Source organism: Haemaphysalis longicornis, unplaced genomic scaffold (assembly GCF_048455015.1).
Source record: "Haemaphysalis longicornis isolate Haplotype H1 unplaced genomic scaffold, Haemaphysalis longicornis Haplotype H1 scaffold_1, whole genome shotgun sequence".
In the NCBI taxonomy this organism is placed as follows: Eukaryota; Metazoa; Arthropoda; class Arachnida; order Ixodida; family Ixodidae; genus Haemaphysalis; species Haemaphysalis longicornis.
This window is the reverse complement of record NW_027526203.1, coordinates 406,286,227-406,310,718: the sequence shown is the minus strand read 5'-3', so window position 1 is coordinate 406,310,718 and position 24,492 is coordinate 406,286,227. Positions and strand designations below refer to the sequence as shown.

At 47.4% G+C, this 24,492-nt stretch overlaps 1 protein-coding gene and 1 long non-coding RNA gene across 2 annotated transcripts in view; one reads left to right on the top strand and one right to left on the bottom strand.

Annotated features, from left to right (window-relative positions):
• Positions 1–21,582, bottom strand: part of Cah1 (carbonic anhydrase 1) — a 122,732-nt gene extending 101,150 nt beyond the window's left edge. The window contains exon 1 of the mRNA XM_077686907.1: positions 21,201–21,582. Coding sequence (XP_077543033.1) covers positions 21,201–21,246 — 46 coding nt within the window. The 5' untranslated portion in view covers positions 21,247–21,582. The remainder of the gene's footprint in view (positions 1–21,200) is intronic.
• LOC144155459 (uncharacterized) overlaps positions 1–24,492 on the top strand; it is an 86,087-nt gene that overhangs the window by 3,108 nt on the left and 58,487 nt on the right. The window lies entirely within an intron of this gene.

Genomic DNA, 24,492 nt, shown 5'->3' with positions numbered 1-24,492 from the left:
CCAGCTGTATGCATCCGCCGCGTACGGGGAAACCAGGCTGCTGCCGCAGCCGGCGAAGCAACGACCGCCGAAGAAGCGTCCTCAAAATGTGCCCCCCAATGGGAGGGAGTGCGATGCCCGATTGCGAGAAACAAACCGATTGTCTAAAAGAGAAAAATTTCTTCATGCTTTTAACCTCAATTGACTGAAAGTGCATGGGTATTGCTGTACGTAGAAACGCCGTTGGCGGGTGCTATTAACTCCTCACCATCAGCGACAACTTCAGTGTCTCCGACAGCGCGTGATTTGAACTTTAATACAGCAGCCAAATGGCTGACAAAATATATCCCAAGACAGCCGTATTGTTTGGCTATCTAGAGAGATACTTTGATATCTGTAAACATATACACAGCTATTTTTATAATAATAATAGCGAAGGCAAGATAACCGCTGGTCATTAAGGGTAACAGAGTGGATCCCTAGAGAAGGCAAGCGTTGCAGGGGGCGGCAGAAAGTTAGATGGGCAGATGAGATCAAGAAGTTTGCGGGGATAAATTGGTCACAGTTGGCACAGGACCGAGGTAATTAAAGAATAATGGGAGAGGCCTTTGCCCTGCAGTGGGCGTAGATAGGCTGGTGATGATGATGATGAATAGCACCTATAAGGTTAGTCAGCAACAGTATACACTTTGTGCCGCAAAATTTTGATGCTCCCGTTACTAATAGATGTGTACATTTATCATAGATCCCGACAAACGAAAAGTATTTCGACAGACAATCCTTCCAGTGCGAGTGCGCCGCGACTATTCCCTGCTGTCCCTGTGCGTGTTAGTTAACAGTCAGGAACACCTCTTTTATTTATCTATTATTTGGTATTTGTAATTTCTTTTCTGGCCGACAACAACAATAAGTGCCCTACTTGCTAAAAAAGTGGTGCACTCCTCGGCTTCGGCCGAAAAGAGTTCCAAATGCGATTACTGACCGCGCTGTTTGTCCGCCTGTGCAGCCAGCCTGTATGCAGGAGGGAATACAGGCAACGTTGTCAGGGAATTGTCTCCGCACATGAGTGATTTGCTTCCGCAGCTCCCCCCTTGACCTTCGGAGGGGCTCGCTCGGCATACGAGTGGTGATGGAAAAACACCCTTGATCCACGACGGCATACGGCGGAAAGGCGTTAAGCACAGAACGTCGACCGCGTAAGCGCCATCGCACTTGCAAGATGTCAGCTAAGTCACTCGATGCTGTAAAAAATTCCGAAGCCTACATCGCCCCATTCAAATTCAACCTGAAGAACGGCACAGCGCGGTGATGACTAACACATAGTTTTTGTTGGGAAACTTCGAGATTGGCTGACAAATGCTGTGTAGCAAACCAATCTCTCTCTCTCTCTCTCTCTCTCTCTCTCTCTCTCTCTCTCTCTCTCTCTCTCTCTCTCTCTCTCTCTCTCTCTCTCTCTGCGTGCGTGCGTGCGTGCGTGCGTGTGTGTGTGTGTGCGTGCGTGCGTGCGTGCGTGCGTGCGTGCGCGTGTGCGTGTGCGTGTGCGTGTGTGTGTGTGTGTGTGTGTGTGTGTGTGTGTGTGTGTGTGTGTGTGTGTGTGTTTTGTTTAAAACATACAACTGGGCCTTAAGGTACCGAACCTGCACCGCTCGCCGTATAAGGGGCCCGTCGTATCGAAGAGCTACGCATCAGTTTAGAGAACGTCAGAATATTTAACTCGGGCCGAAATATCATACGAATGACCAATCTTCGCAACTTTGCCTCCATCAAAAATACGGACGCCCCAAAACAGGATTCGAGCCTACGGCCATATGTTCGCCAGCAGAACGCCTCAGCAACTAGGCCACCGAGGCGCGTTTTACTTCGTGCTCGGTTTTGCAAAATAAATTGGGTTTGTGCAACTAAATCGTTGCAGCACACATGGTTTGACACACATTTCGCATTTAGGCTAAGGTATACAGCTCCTTGTTTCCATGTTATGAATACGTTCAAAAGGGTAGGCTTGTGTGGTTCACTTGAAATTGTTGAACACATATTACTGGAATGCTCTGCCCATGCCGACTCAAGGTGCCGTTTACAACATAAAATTGATTGCCTCCACCCTGGACCATTGACATTAAGATTGGTACTTGGACCATGGCCCTCTCCCTCCGCTCAGCGCAAAATCTTGTCCGCGCTATTCGAATTCCTCAAGGACATTGGTGTGTCCACGAAATTGTAGTCGTTCCTCCATCTCAAGAGCCTTTGAACTCAATACCCTGAAGAAGGATCATACTTTATTTTGTTCACTACTACTACTCTCATTTTCTTCACTACACCTACTACCTTTTTCCCTCTCCTCCTTTCGCCGCAGAGTAGAATGCCGACGAACTGATGTCGGCAAACCTCTCTGCACTTTCCCCTTTAATAAAGAGTTTCTCTCTCTCTCGTTCAAAAGGTTAAGGACTAGTTCACTAGTGTAACACGACATTGCACTCGGTTTGCGCGAACGTTTTCTTTACGGCCAAAGAGCGTCCAAGCACGTGACTTGTTTTGTAATGCAGGAGTTACGGAGCTTACAAGGTTCCCCTTGTTCAGCCTTAGCAATGCGCAGCAAAGCACTAACATGATTCGGGTGTATCTCTTCAGACAGGCATGCCAGTATACGATGCTAGGCGGACGATGAAAAGGGGGCGTGGGCAGGAAGAAATTCCTTCATGCCTGCATGCCCAAGTGAATTTCAACGTAATTTGCAGCATCTTTATTCTCGTTAAGCATGACATGTTTCCAGTGCGACCAGCAAAGAGTCGTGCTTTCGAAAAGGCGGAAAAGGTCGGCGAAAAAGTTGATCAAACGATACGGCTGCTGACGATGCTCTGGCCTACAACAGGGATCGTCGAAAGCATCACGATTTCTGAGAAATCATAAGCGTATGGGAAAGCAAAGCATGCAGAGACAGGAAACGTGAGCGACGAGGCGGGAGGCGACCTTCACTTTCTACTTAGAAGACAGGACGCAAGTTTATCGCTCAATCTCTCATTCACCCTCAACATCGGGGCGTCGCTCGTTTCTTCTTCAAGACGTCTCTGGGACTGCGCTCTCGGCTTCGGCATATATAGCCAAGTAAAGTGGGTTAACTCACTGCGATGGCCCCGCGGCCGCTGCATATTTCATCTGCGCGACGCGCTGCGGAGGGCCACGGTACGAGCTCCGTGTGATCAGTCAGCGTCACGAGGAAATGCTGGCGCAATCACAGCCGCGCCGGAGTTTATACCTGTCACGCACGCATGCAGAGACTCCGTCCGCCCCGGGGCTCCCATTTTCTTCGCGGGTCCACGCGAGGTCCCTCCAGCGTATCTCGCTGGCTCCCCTCCGGTCAGTGGTTCGCGACGGCCGCGCAAGCCGCCTGAGCAACCACCAGGAGCACCGATTTCCTGCTCTGCTGCCTCAAAAGCTTACAGCCGCTGTGTCCACGAACAAGGGGCCTCGCGTGCGCGCCTCGAGCTCCAGATGCCCCTTCTAACGCGCTCTGATAAACGCCCCGTGGCAGAGCTCCGTGGCTGGCGAGTGCGAGACGGCGCGCGCTCCACTACCGTGTCGACTCAAAGAACCGCGTCGCATTAGCTCGCGTGTGAATCGAGTGTACGGGCGAAGCGGGCGTGTAACTCGGAGCCGGGTGGATAGAGTTGACAGCGACCTGCTTACATGTGTATAAGGGTATGGGGACAGCCGAGACATGAAAGGCCTTCCACGCAAAAAAAAAAAAAAAAAAAGAAAGAAAAACAAAGAAAGAAAGAAAGAAAGAAAGGTCAGAGCTTTGTAGAATTAGACGATCCCTGCGACTTCTCAGTGCATCTTGCTCTGGTTTTGCCGGAGCCCACTGGAATAAGTTTGCACTAAATTGCAGTTCCTGCGATTGTACTCGAGAACAATATTTTGCGATTGTGCGAGACTCGTTTAAAACGAAATCGCAAAAGCATACGTGTTTGTAAAAAAAAAAAAAAAAACGACTTGGTGTACGGTTATGGAGCCTTTTAAGTAGATGGTGGCTAGTTCCTCATTCTCTACTCTTATTACGAAAAAGAAAAAAAAAACGTTCTGGTATATTTAAAAACTGGCCCCTTGACAACACGCACAGTAACTTCGTCTCTCCATTCTGGGAACTTTTATTTTGCTCAAAGACATTTCCTTTTTATGTGCCCAAACGCTACAGAACAAAATTTTGCTCCGCTGCACAATATTTTGGTGCAAAATTCGCTGTTTGCAAACGTTTGCAGGCGATTACACTAAATATACTGCATCTGATATACGTTATTGTTTTCTTCGCAACATGCTCTCTATGTGCTCTAACCTTCGGCTGCAATGGTAATCTGCACAACAGACGTCTGAAAAAAAAAAAAACAATGAGCCAAGGGATTCGGCGACAACTTTTTTGGATTGAAGCGAGAAAAGCTCGGCACGCACTGCCTCTTCACTGCACAGCATGGGTGCTCTGGAGTAAAACAAGGTTGATGCGACTCGGTCGCATCAGCCTTGAATACAAGCCCATAGTATAGGCTTGTATGCCTGCTTTGTGGCGCATTCGAGTGTCGCCTGAGACACAGAACCAGCGCGCCCTGGAAGCCCGTCCATTGTAGCCGCCTTCCCCCATCCCCCCTTCCTTCAACTCGGTTGAAAACGAGAGAATGCGACAACGCCGAACACTTTTTATTCGTTGCGCGATCACAAGAAGGTTACAATGTCGACCACTTTATTCTTTCTATTTGTTGTATTTTTTAGCCGTAGAAGACTCCATGGAAGGTTTCACGGCCATCCAGGATATTGGATTTCTCAGGCCTGTTGCCGCAAGATAATGAGTCCCACAGCGCCTTTAATGACAGGCTTACCGGGCGCACGGGGCTCTGTAAAGAGAGATTTTACGGGTACGTTGGCTGGATGTAAAAACCTGTTGCCAACAGTTTAAAAGACCGCGCGCGTTTGTTGTGCAGCTTAAATCGCTGAATATAAAGAAAACAAGCTTAGATGTGTAACAAAACAAAAAATAATACAAGAAAAAATTTGAAAAAAAAAACGGCGAATCATGCTTTTGACTAAGTGCGCCACTTTTTATAAGTTGGTGGACGAGCAAATAGCTTCGCGAACTTTCTACTCGTTCCATGACGCGCGCGGCTACATTAAAACATTTAACAAAAGGTGCGAACTTAAGCTTACGGTGAATCAGACCAATGGAGGTATTAGAGCGGAGTTTTCTCTTTTTTGCGTGTTTCGCTGGCCAACCTGAAGCTTTTTTGTATGCTTTGCAGGTCGATTTAGATCAAGTCACTATGTGTCGCTGCGCTCCTACTGATTCAGCCACAACTCCCAGAGAGCGTAATCTATTGGTCAGCTAAATTGGCGCTCAATACTGCGCCAATAAAGAGTAATTACACACACTAGCCACCTACTATGTTAGCAGCAGCAACTTGCGAGGGCCGCAAGTTGCGCATAGTACCTCTTTGCTGTCAGTTTCACCAAAACAGAGGTTTGTGAGCCCTTTTCCTGCCATACGGTACCCGAGGAAGCGCCTTAAGCGAGGTGTCACATGCTCGAGAATGCGTCGGATGTACAGAACTGGGCAATTTCACATGCACCTCCCGCGCTTGATTCAGCGATATGGACAACAAAAGGGACCCCGGCAAAAGCAGTGCCGACTCCCTCTAAACGTCTCGCTTGTGTCGGAAACTTCATCGCGCCATACTCTTCCTGTTTTGCTCGGTGAGTCGGCGGTACGCTCTCGTTCACACGCGCGCTAGCAGCGACCGCCAGCGCGCTGTTTCCTGCGAGGCGTCGCTGTTCCAACGAGCCGAGGGCCCCTCGCTTGCGACCACGAAAGGAAGATAAGCGGTCTGTTTCACAGGCGCCGCCATTCATGGCGCCGGCCCTGAAGCGCCGCCGTCAATGCACATCCGGCAACTAAACTCCACCATACGCTGGTCCGTGTACACATCAGCCTTACTGCCTGCTACGCGAGAACCGACGCGTCTTGCAGTGAAGACGGCGATTCGTAGTGCCTCGAAGGCACTAATGTAAGGAGGCAAAGTAAAAAAAAACAAAAAAACCCTCTATGATTACTTTTAATGCAAAGTATTCATAATGATGCCTCCCTCAGCAGCTCGTATTTTTAGTCAAGTCAACTCAGTTAATTGCACTGTTCTCTTTTTCGCTGTTAAGAGTTTTTCAACTTTTTGTTTTTGTTCTTACTTTCATTGCAAGAGCATGAAGTTTACCACAACGTACCTGCTTATTTTACAGAAGGTAATAAGCGAAACGTAGTTGTTAAAAACTCTTTCAAGGTAAGCAGGATTGCGTACACGCCGCTTGAGAAGTGCTCAGTAGTTGAACTCGGAATTTTTAAAAGAAAACCAGTTACTAGATGGGTACTTAAAATTGAAGCAGGACCTCAAGATTTTATCAGGATTTCAACAAAATGGAAAAGAGTCGGGAATCTTGTGGAACGGCCCGTGTGCAATAAAAATGAGAAGAAAAGGCCAATTTTCACGCGCATAGTCAATTTGTAAACTCGGGTAGATAGCGACGCTGCAGACACAGACCTTTTATTCTTGAATCTTTTTTTTTTAACATAGATGGCGCCTTTATTAATCTGTCTTCCTGACAGTTCGGACCATCGTGCTACTGGTCCAAAAACAAACCTGAGAACCGTAAACACCGGCCCCTTTTGTAAAATAAAATTTATCTTATTTTTCCCGCACCGCCTGCAGTTACATATGTGCTTCGACAAACATCGCTCAATTGGGAGTTGTTACACTTGCGCAATACTTAAACCGAACGAAGACAGTGATGCCTCCAAGAAAACGCGCCATGAACAAGGGCCTGTTTTCTCCAACCGTCGTCTGTGCTCGCTCGACAAGCGCAAATTTCCGACTCTAAAAATACGACTATGCCGTTCTTGGCATAAGCGAGGGGTTATCAAGGTGCGACCGTCGAGCGCTCCATCTTACGCTGCGAGGCCGCCAGTCTATATCGCTCTCCCTTGTCTTCTGAGAGCATCAAGACATTACGGATGACCTCCGAAGCCAAGCAGTTAAGGACAACGTATCCTCTCACCCAATCGCGCACCCAGGAGTGCAGCGGCTTGCATCGCGCTCCTTCGGATGACAGGGTGTGTGTGTGTGTGTGTGTGTGTGTGTGTGTGTGCAAGAAGAGCAGGGAGAGGGAAGCTCTGTTTAGAAGCACGGAGGGAACAACCTCTGGCACCGGCACAGCACTCAGAAGGGCCCTACCGACACTTGGCCAGGGCGGCTTTCCTTTGGCGCTCGCGAGCTATTCCCGTTGTGAGCAGCCTTTCGGTGCAAAGCCCATCTGGAATGTCAGTGCGTAACCCCGTTTGTCGTGGAACGTATAGGCGACGAGCTGAGCGGTACTAGGAGATTAAAAAAATGGAGTTTAAGCACAAAGCTATACCTTGGCTACGGGACGCTTCATAGCACGCAGAATCAAGAATTAATTTTGACCCACAGGGGCTCTTCGACGTGCAGTAGAAATTGGAACACACAAGGATCTTCGCATTTCGCCTCTAAGTATATGTCAGAAGTGCAGCATCCGCGGTCGGAAATCTAACGCGAAATCCCGTGGGTAAAACCTCAGCAGCTTAGCCTCCACTGAGCCCCGGTAGGGTTGTTGGAAAGAATAATGTCCTCATCTGCAAATTAAAAAAATCGTAATTAACTAGCGCATGCTAGTTAGGCCATTTATTGTTGTCGCTGGCCTTTGAATGAAGTTATTTTATTTATGTTTTAAAGCTCAACCTCCTCTTAAACTTTTTCTGCATGTGTCATGACTCATAAGTCACGTAGCAGATTTTCGCTTCGGATAAAACCGTCGGCACTTTGGCACCTGACGAGGGAAGCCGCGCACATTTGCGTATCTAGAACTTGCGCCTTTGTTACCCGCATGTCTACAAACAAGCTCGCTTATTAAAGCTCAACGCCTCCGGGTATATTCTGTTTCGAGATAGTTACAAGCCTGTAACTCCTGGTGCAATGATAAACGTTAATTAAGCATGTTGATATGCCGAAACCCGCCCCAAAAAGCGACATAAAGAATGCAAAGCCACCCTCATTTATGGAAAGAATGCGTATAATAGAGCCAAAGAAATAGTTTACAAAAAAAAAGGGCCTTGGAGAAAAAAAAGTTTGCGTTGCTTGGGTTCGAACCCAGGCTGTGCGCGCGACAATCCGCGATTCTGCCCCTAGGCAATGATACCGAAAATCAGCGTTCTTTTACAGTTGCTCAAAAGAATTGGAGCGCTCCAAGCGAACACTCCTGGTGAGTGCAGGAAGCGCCGGTGTTGTATCAATCGGGAAACAAAATGTCGCCCTCCTCTGCCATTTCGTTCGAATGCCATTTTTTACATATAAAGATTTTTCTTATCAAAATTTTTTGACGCGGTATCTTATCCCCAGTTCTTTCATCACACGCTCAAATACCGAAACTATCCAGGGGCCACATTCTGAGTCCCTCCACCACTCCATTTGCTCCCTCCACTCGGCCGAGGGGAGGATTCCGCAATGCTTTTATGCATGGGAAAATCGATTTCAAGGCTCCCCTCCCCTTGAGGCTCAAGTGGAGGAAGGACTCAAAATACCAGGCTATGTCCCCTTCAGCTTTTATTTTTGACCCCCATTCCCCTGACTAGACTTCGGCCAGTTAATTATTACCCCCCATGGCACACGCGGCAAACAGTGAGGAGGAGAGCAGAGAACGACGACAGCGGGAAATAGTTTTTAGAGTTTTGCAGCCTGTCACAGCACATCGCCAAACACAGTCCAGACAAGGAACAGGAAGGGGAGGGAAAATGGGTGAGGGTGCAGCATACGATGTTATATAGCCAGCCAGCGCGACAGACGAGGGTCGGGTCAGCGCACAGGCAAACTTCACAGGCGGCGAGAAGACAGCCACGAAGCGTGGAACTTGACGCCCGCAGCCACGGAGGGGCGCGATAAGGGGAAGTCAACTAGGTTATCGCTGGTGGACCGTTACGCACGGCGTGGGCTTCAAGGGCGCCTGAGGGGCGGAAAGCAGCGGGTAGTATTGTAGAATCGCGCGCTGCTGCATCCTCAACTCGCAGGCCCATGCACAACAACTCCGCGTCAACGCGAGCTCAGCCGAAAAACGCCCTGCACAGACGGCCGTCGATGGAGGGCTCAAATGTCTTCCACCACAGTACGAGCTCGAACCCTCACGCCCCCATTTGGTCGTGGCATTTGGCGTCTGTCTCCCCTTTTCTTTACAGCAGCTGCGCGCCGTTAATCTCTCGCTCCAACAATGACTATAGCACCAAGGCCCCCTGCAGGCAGCAACACTCACCCTCAGCTAGGAGCAGGTGCGAGCAAGGTGGATACGGCAGCGTCTCTGACGTGTTTGTATAAAACAGAAATGAAACTCAAACGTGAAACTGTGAGCACAAACATCAAACGGTCAAAATTTTTGTTCGTGGAGCTAAGCTATTTGCTCCGATAAGCTATATACTTACGAATAGACTAACACTGCAATGTTATCGATAACTCGGACGTGACTCGGAGTTCATGTAAATAAACCCCGTAATTAAGATTCACCGTTCATCTTTCAGTGCCCACGTTTCGTTTGTTGCGGAGGCTACATCGTGCTGACTTGACTGACACGTACGTTAAGCGTACCCAATCTTCGGAAAGAAATCTTCGCTCGAGCCCCAACGCTGTACCCGCCGGATCCAATGGCGCAGCAAAAGAATGTCATTACACTGCAACCCGCATTGAGTCGGCGATAAGCCCGTCGCAGTGGCAACTGATAACGCTTTAAGGGCACACTAAAGTGAACGCTTCAACACTGTGGTGAGGCGATAGACCCCTTCCCGTGACGAAACCCTGCCCCAAACACCGAAGCACATATATGTTATATTCCTTCGTAAAAAGCCCGTGTCTGACAGTGGCGCGCGTTTCTTTAATTTTACCGGATTGGTTTTGCTAGAAGATATGGTTTTGGTTTTGCTATAACAACTGGTTTTGCTATAACAAAGATGGTTTTGCTATAACAACTGTAATATGCAAAACAGCCTTTGCTATGCCTGAGTGCATACGACTGTCCCGCCTGATAACGCACATAACAATAACCACAAATATCGTACCAGATAGCACAAGTGGGATAACCGACAGTTTTTTTTCTTCTTTACGATACAAAAAGAGCAAATTTGTCTGACGGGCCTTTTCACATTACCGGCCGTCTTCAAACAATGGAATCCTAATTTTCCAGGAGCTACGGCAATCCTGAGTCCGCACAAGTCCGTTAAATTGGACGCCTCAAAACAAGAAGATGAAGAAGAGATTAAAAGGACGGGAACTTAATGCCACCTACATGCTTCCTTAAAATTGCTGTCGACGGCAGCCCCAAAACCTTTCACCGTTTTTCGCTCTGAAAGAAAAGAACGGGACCGGAAAGTGTCCAATAATTGTCGCGCTCCAATCTATTACCAATGGGAGCAAAACAAGACCAGAAAGAAGCCTTCATCGGCTCTATACGCGCCTCATTTTGAAGCGGCGCCTGAAGTCACTATACCAAGGCTTGTTTTGACGACGGCCGTCGAAACGATGGCCAAAAAGACGAAAGTCCGAAAACTCGTTGCCAGTTAAAAACTAAATTGCATAAAAAATAACGAAGCCGTATGCGCTAAATTGAAAGTTCATGCTCTTATTTTTGTCGAGTTGTTTACGTTTGATCGACTTGTTTACGTTTACCATGATTATGCTGAAAACTCACACGCATGCTCTCTCACACACAAGCAAACATGAGTAAAAGAGTAAAAAAGAAGCAAATACTTTCTTTTTTTGCTTCGGTCGTTTGCAGAAAATTTGTTGGCTCTAGAAAATCGCACGAAACGTTCCATGCGACGCAAGTTGAGACAGAGTATTTTTTGTTGTGATTGGGGTATTGTTACTGTTTAATGACTCTGAAAATCCGCTTCTTTATCTACGATGATTCAAAAGAAGGCACTCAGATAAAAGAAATTATTGTTTACTAGTGTTTTAGTCTATAGCTCGACGCAAGTACACTTTAATGTAGCTTAGGCCAACCTTTACTTCAGATGCGGCTAGCAAGTCGACAACAAGTCTTTTCGTATCGTTTTCCGCATTGACGCATTGAAAAAAAAACGTAGATGTGAACCGAACACACACGTGTGTTCGTGCGAGCGTGCCTGCTGTGATATGCCCAGGGGAAAACAATAGCTACTGATGCAGGAAAGTGTTTATATATATATATATATATAGTATGGAAACAAATGAACCGAAAAATGCGATATTTTGTCGAAAATGGGTTAAAAACGTACTTGGTAGATTTTATTAAACGTCAGTCTGAGTTTTTACTTAGAAATTTTAGCGTTCAAGTTGAAACTGCGCAACTAAGGCCCGTTAGGGCAGCGTACTGTTTAAAAGTTACGCTAGAGGAACGGTGTTCCGCTAATTAATCGTCGGAGACAAGTCGGATATATTAGATTAACTGGCACATGATATAAAATGAGCCGAAAAAATGTGGGAACGCCGATAAAGCCGGGGGCTCACGAACGGAAATTTTATGGGCGCTATGCTGAGTCTTAATTTCAATGGGTTTTTATTCTTTCAGATTTTATGAGACGCTCTAAAATAAAAATATCTTGTGGGTCTGCTTTGCTAGAGTGTACCCGAATTAGGACTTTCGCTTTTTGGCGGGAGTGTCTTTTCCGCGCACCAGTTCCACCTTTTCTAAGCCCATTTTTCGAAGGATAAAAATAAATTCGAGTCTGGAGTGGTATTCAGGATAATGGCCGCCGCAGGGCGAGCTGTAGCACTACACCTCTTGCTGTCACTCGCAGTTTTCGCTCTGACTTCTTCAGAAAACCGAGTCCTGCATGCGATGAAGGGGTGAAAGCGATCTCACTCTCCCACGCAGTCGCTGCTTCGTTAGCACAAATATGCAATTAATAATACTTACCGCCACACTGCACCTGTTTTCTGCCATTTCTTCGCAAAGAAGTCGGCCGTCAGCGAAAAATAGTTCTTGAGATAAGAACAACAAGCAGAACAAGGTCTTCCGTTCGTTAGCTTTATCGATCCCTCCCCAACACGTAAAAAACATCCCTCTTTTCTTCTTTTATCCGTATACGTGTCATTGCTGTGCGGGCGGAGAAACTCATCTGCGGAGCGCGAGCACTAATTCGCCCGGTCGGTCTTCTTAGTTTGGCCAGCGCTCACTCCCTGAAGCCTTCAGCGGTGGCCAAGCCGGAGACAGTTCGAACGTGCTCCCGACTAAGTTGGCCGCTGTGTACAGTCGCGAGGTGCGGATCCGGCTGACGACGTGAGCTGCATGCATCGGCCGGTGTCTCGCACGGACGTGTTGCACGCACGGGCCGTGAACGCCAAGCAGCTATGGACTAGTGAGAGTCAACGGGGAAAAAAAAATCGTGCCTTCGTTTGCGGAGAAACTGCACGCAAGCAGCTCGTCGGCGCGCTTCTTTCCTCTCTGCAAGCGGCGAATGCAACGCATGTTGCAGGGGAAATTCGCTGTAGGGAGACGTAAGTTACGAATAATCCTGCCCTCTTAATGTCTTTTCGCTTGTCGAATTTTTTCGTAGAGAGGCAGTCGCACTCAAGTAGACTGCTGCTTTCAGTACACGCGAGAAATAGTTGCAGGTTTTAATACATGCCAAAATTATTTCCGCTAAAAATAAAGTCAATGTAAGAAAGTGGCAGTATCACGAAGAAAATGCCATTTTTTTTTAAATTCATTTGCACTTTGTACTTTTCCTTGTATTCTTTGCACATAACCATCCACAAAATGCCCCTTCCTTCAGCAGCTCGAACGAACGAATGAATGAATGAATGAATGAAACATCTGTTATGAACACACGACGTCGCCCTGGGTTCTAACCTTTATTAGTAGTTAGCCGCTGGAGATAGAGTATCTCATTTTCTTGCAGATGCTGCTCTGCGAGTGCTTTAAGAAAGAAAGAAAGAAAAAAAACTCCCTAATCATAACCGTCGTGCGGTTATTTCCCGTCCTTTGTCTCCAAGCACAGGGGACGAAAATTGCACCCAACGAGGCGGCATTGTCGCGAAGTGGCCCTCGTCGCAACATGGTTTTTCCGACGAGGGGATGTGGTGCAACCCGCGTAGCGTGCGCCTTTCGAGCAGCTGCCGCCACGTGCCGTTTCACGCATGCAAGAAAACCGGTTGCGCCGCCACGGTTTTTGATATCAAAGAACTTCGCAGTTAACTGCCCCAAACCAGGCACGAAAAGACACAACTCGACGCAGCAGGAAACGGAGCTAAAGATGTTGCGTGCCGCACAGCGGGCCGGAGGAATGAGCCTGTTGTGCGAGGACAAAATCTGCATTTCTATATATCGACGCACACTGCAGCGCTTTTGCAACTGTTCCGAGAAGCTGCGGGGCGAGGGCTGCATTAGGAAATAGCTTTCTATACCGAAAGGCCGAATAAACACAGCGTGTTCAGTACCTGACATCAGCTGACACGTACTAACCCGCGTGATTCATCTATGCGCATAAGCGCTGAACTCGCAAACAGTTCGCGCGAAAGAGGGGTTTTCTGGATGCTGAGATCAGGAATTTTTGCAGCTGCCAGAACAGTCGTCGTCGATCTCGATTGTTCCCGTCACGTGTCTCGCAGTAGGCAACAAATGGAACACGCAGAGAAAAATACGACTGCGCGATACAAGGATGCCGAGATTTCTTTCCATTAATACTACGGCGCGGCTAATTTGAAACAGTGAGTTATCGACCCGTGCAATTCTTAAGTCTACCTGAACACTACCGTTAGCTCGCCGGTACGGATTAATGTGCTAGTTCAAATAAATTATTTGAAATGTAATTTCAGAGTAAAGCTTCATTGTTCATGTTTTAGTGTTTAATTTATTGCCTAATTTAAGCTAATTACACAGAAGAAATAAAACAGCATTCAGACGGGGTACTGAACCAGCGTGGCGCACCGCTACAGCTCCCAATTACAGCAAACCGGCCGCTGCGGTTCAGTGGAAGACGTAGTGAAGGTAAGCGCGAGGTCACAGGTTTGACTGTCGGCTGTTTCTCAAGCGGACACAAAACAATCGCTCACGTGTTCGCCATTTTGGCGCCCGTTATAGATCCAGAGTCCGTGGTCTAAATATCTCTATAGCTTTCACTACAGCGCACATTGCCCATTTCCGGGTCGAGCGCGCCAAAACCAGACTCCAAGGATTTACTTAGAGCCTTGATTTATCGCGTGGCCGGTGCTCTCCCACCGAATAAGCCGCGAACCAAGCCAAATTATAGCTGGAATTGCAGTTTGTACCGAGCCACAACTCGAAGGCCACCAGTCAATAAACTGCGGCTAACGCCCGCATTACTAGTAGCATTTCGCGAGAAAAAGGAGCGAGCCGCAGGCCGTGGTTTCATTTTGTCGTATATAACGCAAAACGCCAATGGCAGCATTTATATTTTTATCCCGGGAAATTCGCGGTGTCACGTGCGGCCTTGAAGTATATATTGAGAGACGAGGGCCAGGAACGGCGTTTATTGAGGCGTTCTAGCAGCAAGAACTCCAAACACACGATGATGATGATCATGTCCATAGATGACGAAGAAACACTGCCGCATGGGCTGGTGCTGATGAGTATGTACAGATGAGGACGAAGTGCTATATATATACACATCAAGATGCAGTCCTTATTGCCAGTGCTATTCGGATACTTGAAGGTGCTTTATAGCGCCGAATGAGGTGATTGTCATTTTTGTATGATAGAGGACTAAAGAAGTCAAAATCGAAAAAAAAAATCCGAAAATTTTTATATATATATATATATATATATATATATATATATATACAGATTGCGAGAAGGGCTGTCTTTGGTTGCCGTAGCAAATAGTAAAAAATGGGTATAGCTTCTAACACTGTTTATTGGTCGACGTTTCGATCGGATGCCGAGATCGGCATCCGATCGAAACGTCGACCAATAAACAGTTTTGTTAGAAGCTATACCCATTTTTTACTATATATATATATATATATATATATATATATATATATATATATATATATACACACTTCATACACATGCGCGGCGGGCACGCGCAGCCAGCGCGTGCAAGCAGCCCCTAATTCAGAGGATAAAGGCCGATACGATGAGAAAGCGCTGCGGCGACCGTCAATAATTGTAAAAAGTCCCTATACACGTTAGAACGGTGCCAAGGGCGTCTTGCCATTTGCTATTGCCTTTTTTTCAAGTAGCCGTGACAGCTTTACAAAGTGAGACTAATTATGGCGACCCCGTTCCGGGTCCCACAGAGTCGCCAGTCGTCCTCATGTGTTGCTTGGCGGCGCCGACCCAGTGGAAAGGGGGATGCGTAACTCCATCTACTTCTGTTTCGTTCCCTACGATAAACTCCTGACTTTTTTTTTCATGTATATACCGCACGAGTTGGAACCAGAGGCGAGTTATTAAGTTTCAGTCATGTTAAGATCTCTAATCCGGCTATAAATTTCTGTTTGTACGAAAATCCAAGCAACTTTAACGGAAATGGCAAGTACCTATTCCCCCATCTGTTTTTTTTGTGAAGAGAGGGAGGTAAAGTGCACACGATCTTTATGGAACGCTGAACTACTCATACATGGCCACTTGATTGCCTTAGAGTACTGGATGACCACTGGATGACCATTGGATTGCTTATCTTAGCTTCAACTTAGCTATGTCGTATTACAATTGATAATGCCCATATAAGTATGCAAAAAAAAAAAAAACGTTTATTAGCGGCTTACTGGGCAACGAAATAAACTACATATTACGTTCGATTCCGGGATGGCGCATATAGACACAGAAATGAATGAATGAATGTACGAACGAACGAATAAATAAATAAATAAATAAATAAATAAATAAATAAATAAATAAATAAATAAATAAATAAATAAATAAATAAATAAATAAATAAATAAATGAGAAGGAGATAAGCGAACGGAAAACTTTGCTACGCAATATAACTAATGTTTTACGAGCTACTTCGCACTACAAAATTATAAGATGTTTCTTACTCGAGTCCCCCAATTGTGCCTCCGCGATCAGCTTCCTCCGCGATCAGCTGCCGTCGTTCGCGCCGCCGGCAACCGATCGCGGAGGCCAATGAGGATTGAATGACGGGAAAGCTTTCACTGATGTTTAAAAAGACAAACACGGCATACAGGACATATAATTAGTTTTTTAACCGCAGTGACGTAGACAACAACCGCAGAGCATATTTCGTGAACATTTTCTAAGCTACGAGGTGTGGCCAACCATTACGCTGTGAATACCGAGACTTGTCAGTGGGAGCAAAGTGCGAAGAAAAAAAGACTGTTGACATCTCGGTTGATTTTAAATATGGAATGTACATGGCAGACTCCACGAATGCACCGATACCTGCAACCCGCTGCGCCACAAGAACTGTTAGCGCTGTCATAAGATGGTCGTAAAAATACGCCATTAAACGATAAAGGGAGCGCTGGCCTCAGTTGCTAAGAAACGCCTGGCCATGCGCAGCGCCCCGCGGAGAAGCGCAGAGTGAGGGGACAGCAGCGACTGACCGGCTGGACCACCCGAAAGAACGCTGTTCGGCCGCTGCTATAGCACCCGTGGTTGCCACCTGCGATGTGCTCGCGCTAAAACGCGGGGAAGCTCGAAGTGCAGGCAATACATGTAGAGAGATTACGCGAAAAAACTTCACCCGCGGGACTATAATGCTTTCGCATTCCTACATATAATCAGTCTTAAGTGTCTCTGCCGAATTTTTTTTGTAGGCGCATGTAGGCGCTTGTAGCCCACTGTGACTCTCCCTCTCTCTCTCGCTCTCTCACTACCGAAACTTTCATATGCACCAAAAAGAACGTCCATACGCAGTTCTTTGTAGTCACCAAAATAGGCGCATGGATGTGCGTGCGGCCCCCTCCACACTTGACAGCCGTGAAACGCAGCGGGGCCAGGAACTGAGGAAACTGAAAAATTGTTGCTCCCGATATCTGGCCCCCCTGACAAGTTTGCCCCGAAGGATACATCGCGGGTGAATGGCAGGTTCGTGTAGCGTTAATGGCCTCGAATCCGCATTCATGACCTGGTCTGGCACTCCTGGCCAGACGCGGAGGGAGCAAAACGACCGAGAGACACAGGCGCCGAGGTCGATGCAAATATAGCCAACGGCGGGTGACGAGGCCCGGTGAGCGCTCGAACGTCGTCTTATCCAGTCGCCATCTTGGCCTGCACGAACTCATTTTGCAAGCGGCGTTTTTGCCCGTTTGATCTCCTTCTTTCCGCTCAGCTTTTCACGCCGAAAGAAAATAAATGCAGGAATGAAGTTCTGGCTTTCCGAGAATAATGGCGACGATGGAAAACAGGCGAACAAGTTTTATCCGTGAGTCGCAATCGCCGCGGGCAACAGTCCGCTGGAGACGTGAAGACTAATTTTAATACGCCGATATACCCCCCCCCCCCCCAAAAAAAAAAAAAAAAAAAAGAAGGACAAGTGTGTAATGATTTTTAGTTTTCTGACTTTTTTTCGCGTTTCGCGACCTGCGATTTTATCAGGCATTTTTAAATGCTCCCCTAATGGCAGGAGGACGGCCTTCCAGAGTCGCAACAGCGAGACATCCATCTGTGCACTTTCCAGCCCTTTGTTTCGGAGACAGTTTGAGGCGAGATAATGAACCCGACGCGAGGAAGATTGATGGGGATTGATACTCAGCAAACGACCAACTGTCGTCCAATAGAAACAGTGAACGTTTTGCAGCCACCCTAATGGGCTTGGCCTGCACACAGCTGGAGAGAGAGAGAGAGAGAGAGAGAGAGAGAGAGAGAGAGAGAGAGAGAGAGAGAGAGAGAGAGAGAGAGAGAGAGAGAGAGAGAGAGAGAGAGAGAGAGAGAGAGAGAGAGAGAGAGAGAGAGAGAGAGAGAGAGAGAGAGAGAGAGAGAGAGAGAGAGAGAGAGAGCAAACAAAAACTTTCGGAGGAAGAAAAGAAAGGGTCGCGCATATTTATTATTATTATTATTATTATTATTATTATTATTATTATTATTATTATTATTATTATTATTATTATTATTATTATTATTATTATTATTATTATTATTATTATTATTATTATTATTAACAGTTTAGAGCTCTCTTTTGTCTTATCGCAAGTAACAAACCAAAAGCAAATGAAGCTGGGCTACTCGAGTAATCGTTGAGAGCAAGCGAATTAAATGGGTTGATTATGAGGTTCAACGCACCGACGCTACACAGGCGATGAGGCGCGCCATAGTGGAGGACTGCGGCTTAATTTCGACCACCTAAGTATCTTTAACGCGCGCCGAAATCTTGGACACGCGGGCGTTCTCGCTTTTCGTCTCCATCAGAAAAGAGGCCGCCGCGGCCGGGAATCGAACCCGCGTCCTTGGGCTCAGCAGCGCAACGCCTCAGCCACTGAGCCACCGCGGCGGGAAAACGAATTAACGTGGCCATGAAGACAAAATACAACTTCGCTTCATTTGAAAACACCAACATTTGGTCGCTAACAACTGCACTTTAGCGTTCAAGTGATACGATCAAGCGAAACTAGAGGCATCGCTACAATCGCACAGTAATGTCTTCTGGCGAGGACTTCGGCCGGCGTTCGCGAATCGCACAAATAAGTTTCTGTGACGTAATAAGGACCCGGCGAGAAAGTTGCGGGTCAGTCGCTAATGCTTCATTTGTTTTCATTAATATATAGCTGCACTGTCAGAATTTTGCGTTAACATCGGCATCATCGTTATGGGGACCGATCGGTCTTTCGAATGAACGAAACTTGTATTTTGTCTTTATGGCTCCTTTAAGGGTCCGACACTCAGAGCAACGGCTGGTCGGGAATTGACAGCCGTAGCGTGAGCATTCACTTCGTTTCTCCACGCACGAAAAAAAAAAAGTTTGGTGCTAATAACCTAACCAAAGATAGTGTTCTTATAAAACAGAACTTTCTTTCCCAGAAAACACTATTGCTACGTAAGCACCGGGTAAAACTAAAAAAAATATTACTGCATACTTCATCGCTATGGCCCATCACCAGTGACACGATTTTCATGAGTTTTTCTTGGCGGGCATTTTTTTTTCTGTTCTCTGAGAACAAGTTGATCAAGGTTTATAAACAGACCACGTGCTTTCCCACGCGGCCTGCATGTATGGAGCAACGATCGACGGGAAGCCCAAGCGGTCCACGCGTGTTTCCATCGCAGCCAGTTCATGGAATTAGTCGAGTGCGTTACCCAACGAATAAACCCAAAGCACACAAAAATGACCAAAACTGTTTTCCTTGGCTGCACAATCAACCTGGACAGTTGGGCGCCCGTTCGCATCGGAGCGTGTGCGCTGCGGGGGGATCGTACGCGTCAAAGCGCATAGGCCAACTGCTGCACTGCCGTGTACCCAATATCAGCAAAAGACTTCGATGAATACGCAGGCTAGTATCCGTCAGAGGCCATGGTCAGCCGCATGACGTCCCTCGGACGCACATCTCAATAACCTGCGCCCTGGCGGCACTTGACCCGATTTGGATCGAACCCGCATTCGGTAATCGATAATGCTGAAACTGCGAGAGCGGCGAAACTTGCTGGTCCGTTACAACAATGCGAGCCGAAGCCCGCGTCTTATCTTACCTGCACAAAAGTGACCTTGGTTTTACTCGGGTATCAATTTAGGGCGACAGGAGCTCCGGACTCCAGCCCGAAAGAAGAGAATAATGCATTCCCCGCCCCACAGGGGAGCGCTCCGAAAGCTGGCAACGCTCGAATGTATTTACCGAAACATTTACGCGCTTTTCGCGGTAAAAAAACATAGAAATGTGTGTATAAATAACCAATGCGATCAATTTGCTTGGGTTCATCTAATAACCAGAATTTCATGGATCATGAGCAAGGGACGTAAGAAAAGAGACGGTGTGTAATCTGCTGCGTAAATAATATGCAGAGAGTGTAGTATACAGCGCAACAATCAATAATCAACAAATAAAAGCAAGAAAAAAAAAGTTAGCCGTTTAACATCTATATGAAAGTAATATTTGCGAAGCTCAACCACGCAAAAAAAAGCTGCTTTCAGCAAGGGCAATCAATGATGCTGGGCCGTGAGCCACTTACTCCCCCTTGCTCTCCGCCTCCATACTGAGCGAAGTAAAGCAGCGTAAGGGGCCCGAAGGGAATTGACTGCACTGCAGAAGATAGGCGTGCTATATATATATATATATATATATATATATATATATATATATATATATATATATATAAGGCAGAAATAAGGGTTGGCAGTCAAGAAAACCTCGGAAAGCAAAGGGGAGCATATGGTAGGCCATAGAAACAGATAAAGAATTTGGAAAGAAAAAAAGTGGAGAAGAAATGCCCGCCGGGTGGGATCCGAACATATATGATGGGGAAGGCGGAGAGCAAACAGTACACGAAACTTTGGACGTAGGGTCGACCAGAGGACTTGTCTTTGTTAGGGGGGAAGACAAGTACTCTTGTCGAGACACTGGACCGAGGCTGCCCCTTGTCGAATGTCCAATGTTTCGTTTCCATATATATACATGCATAAAGAAATTCGCCTCATTATCACTAGTATGAAACGAAAAAGGAAACAAGTGTTTAACGAACTTGCCAAATAATGTTCACGGTTTTACTGCGGTTAGGGACCAAGACTGTAAAAAATTCCAATTATTTTTTTCGTTTTGAAGGCAAGAGTTCGACGGGCACCTTGTATTAGGCATGGAAAGAGGGCGGACAGGCGGTACGGTGTGGACAAAAAAAAAAAAAATAAAAAAACCTCTACATATTTTTTTTCACCCGTTTTACCGTTCGTATTTGCACAGAAATTTGAAAATAGGAATAATTTCCGCAAGTAAACCGAGAAAGCTTGACAGCTGGAAATCCATCGATGCAAGCGAAAGAAGTTTCGTTTTGATCGAGACAGCTCGCTCCACTAGCAAAAATTGCGACGAACATCTCCTTTGCCCAAAAGAAGCTCGCAACTGCGATGACAGCACACTGCAACTACTTGGCGTGGCACGTGAGCAGCGATCGGAGATCGAAAAGCGCGCAATTTAGTCGCGGGCCATCGCACGCGCCATCGACATCAGGAGCGAGTTGGCGAAGAAGTTTTGCCGCGCGGCCGGAAAAGTTGCGGCGAGCTCGCGGAGCCCCGAGGGGCGACCCACCGTCTTCGTCCGAGTATCCCCAGGCGGGCTGTTCCTGCTGCGACATCAGGTCTAAGGCACGGGACGCCACGGGGAGCGATCCGGGAGCGCGAAGCTGGGGCCTCTTGCGACGTGGGCGGCTGCGGAGCTCCTCGATAGCAGAGCGGCGCCGATCGTTGTTGTCAAAGCTGCTGCGACCTGCTGCGCGCGATGAGAGGCCGTCGCCGTGAAGGCAGCAACTCGCCGGCTGAGCCAACAACTTTGAGCTTTCATACTTTTCCAGCCTCCTGGGCAGGCTCCCCCTCTCCTGTTCCGATTCGCTTCCCTATTACATCTATTCGGATGTGCGTACGCGGGTGGGGGAGGGCGCACTCCAGCGGTGATGCGCACCGCCTCGCAGTGATGCGGAGTCGCACGGCGCGTGCGCGCGCGTGCGTTCTTGCTTCTCTCGCCTTCCTGCCGCCGGGCATGCGCGCTGCACGGCCGTCCTCGCGCGCCCGCCAAGGGCGAGCATCCCCTCTCCTCCCGCCGCCGCTGCCGCTGCCGCTGCTGCGGCGGCGGCCGCGGTCCGCGGAGCGCAGCAGCGCCGTGGACAGCTTCGCGCCCCATCGCCCTGCCCTCCTCCCGCTGATCCTCCGCGCTGCTCTCTCCACCGGGAGAGGCCAGAGGTGGCAAATCACGCTGGGATTTGTCCTCACCAAGCGGCTGCCACTTTGAAACAGGCCATCTCGAGGAGGCCGCGCAAGGGCGCTCGCTGGATGACGCTAATGAAGTTGTGGAGCGGGATGGGCGGAACATGACCACCCCTTGGGCATTTTTTACACGCTTATTCCGTGCCTCCTCATGCGGTGGTTAGGAGCAGGGGGAGCCACGAAGCCTCAGCACCCACCCTTGTCCGTACGTGACACGGAGGGGGATCGGCCCCGGATGTATTCGTTTGTGGCTAATGAAGAACGACATTCTGGCTCAACCTCTGCGTTGGAGTGCATGCGAATAGAGTGTGCAGTGAAACCACCTCTCTGTCTCATGTTGGAAAAAATGAGAAAAATACGGTACACGCGACCACAAGTGCCAAATTTGGCTGATTGGTACGTGTCCAATACAAAAAAGAAGGAACACAATCTTTTTCCCAAATAGATTTTGTATTGCTTAAACGTTTCGCTGTGGTTAAAATCGCCCTGGGGGCGGGGTGGGGGGGGTGGGGGAGTGCTTAATGCTTTCTCTCTTTCTTCCGCGCCTGGAAGCACTGCGAAGGCAATATGTCGTTATCGTCCACACAGAATGGAACTCTGTGATTTTTTTCGTCGCAACAAATACATGCTTTACTCTCTGCTTCCCTTTTCTCGGTGTTTTCTTCCAAGTGGCGATGAAGGCTTTTACTGCTACAGCTGGGAAGAGGCCGGCTAATAGCGAGGACATTGCTTGTGTGGAGTCGCACAAGCCGACAAGGATTACCCGGATATTTAATTTCGCTCGAGAGGGAAAAATATACTTTGGAGCCATTTCTAAGTTACCTGATCCGCGCAGAGCAATAATATTTGGCTCGGATATTTCGTGGCCACAGGCTCAGGCAGTCCTTGGGTACCTGATTTAAGGCTTTGATGCACTTGTTCACCATGTTTTAAAAATAGTTTTAGATATTTAGAAAAGTACAAAAAAGTATTACAAGGTCCTTTAAGTCAGTGATGTCTCCTCGTCATCCTTGCTGTGTCCTTGCATTGTGTTAGAGGAGTTTACATGTACGCGAACCAGTTGGTGACAGGTAAGCGTTCCTATGCTTATCCAAAATTCTGAAACGCATTGTAATCTACTATACCTGCACGTATGCGCATGCGACCAAGTATATATCATGAAGCGACTCCGGTTACATGCAGTCGTGTTCATAGGCGTGCGCAGGGTTCTCGATTAGGGGGGGCGAAGTCTTACCTGAGCGCCCCCTCCTCCCCCTTCCCCCCGGGAACTCCCGACCTCCTCCCGACGGTCAGAACGCAGTCTGGAAAGACGAGGAATTGTTATAAATTTTTATTTCAATGAAATGGAATTGCAACACATGCAAAATATTTCTGGGCAGAAGTTTTTACTTTCATGTGTAACATCGGCAAAGGGGGCAGGTCCCAGGGCGGATGCCGCATGAATTTCGCAACGCGCTGCCGAAAGAACTTCCATTCTCCCTAAGGCACAGAAACATATGACACATCTCTCTTTTGTAAACTGCAACGTGGTTCCCATGCGTACCGCTCGAACGCTAGCTTTTGAGATTCGTAAGAATTTAACAAGATAATATTGTCCGTTCTGAAATTCTTTTTACGCGGCTATTTTGCTCAGTACTATAGGCACGTTATTTGTGAGAAAAAGTAAGAGGACAAGCTCCGCAGTAGCGGCAAAAATGAAAATTAGGTGATAACATGTTTCTCACAGCGACCTGCTTTTAGTCCCCGCATTTCCGGGGCTGAAAGTAAACAGCTTTTGGAAGGTAACCTGAGGGTTCTTCAGCTGCCATGATCGTGAAAACACACGCGTGGTCGACTCATAGCCCTACGGGACAGGTTTGATTGAGTTAAGGCATGGGGCAAATCTGGCGCCCCCCTTCAGATTATTAGGGGGGGGGGGGGCGGCCACCCCCCCTGCACCCCCTGTGGGCACGCCTATGGTCGTGTTGTTTGCTTTCTTATTTACTGCGACAGGGTGAAGATAAGAAGTCAGCTGTGCGTATAAATTCCTCAGGGACTCACGGGAAGGAGCAAATTAGTTTAAGTTTTTTTTTAAAATTCACCCTTCTTGAGCTGAATTGAAACCTGAGCTAGCAGTCCTAAATAAACTGGGGAATAACATAGCAAACTTATAAATTGACCTGTTTGAGAATTGCTGTATAAAGATTAACTATGTGCGGTTGGCTACAAACACGTAGTGGTTTGAGTGGGACATTTATGACGTAATCAAGTTTGTTAGAAAAGACTGTACGCAGAAAACAAAGCCACACGAGAACCTGTTTTCTTTCCTTACTAAGGAGTAGCTGAGTTTTTATCAAAGAAAAAAACAACTGGACAATAATGAAGGTTAATAACATGTTTTTACTTTATGTTGACTGGGTACTTCATGTTCACTGGAGTGACATAGGAACAGACGCTCAACTTAAGAATGCCAGGAAGCAATATAATATTCAAATATTTTGCTATTCAAATATTCATTTTTCATTCATCTGCATCTGTAGACCGTCGAAAACGCAGTGCCCGCAGGTAAGGCAGCTACTACGGTAATTAAATATGGCACATTTCCTTCTTATTAGCGCATTTTGAAGTTGTTTATTAGTACA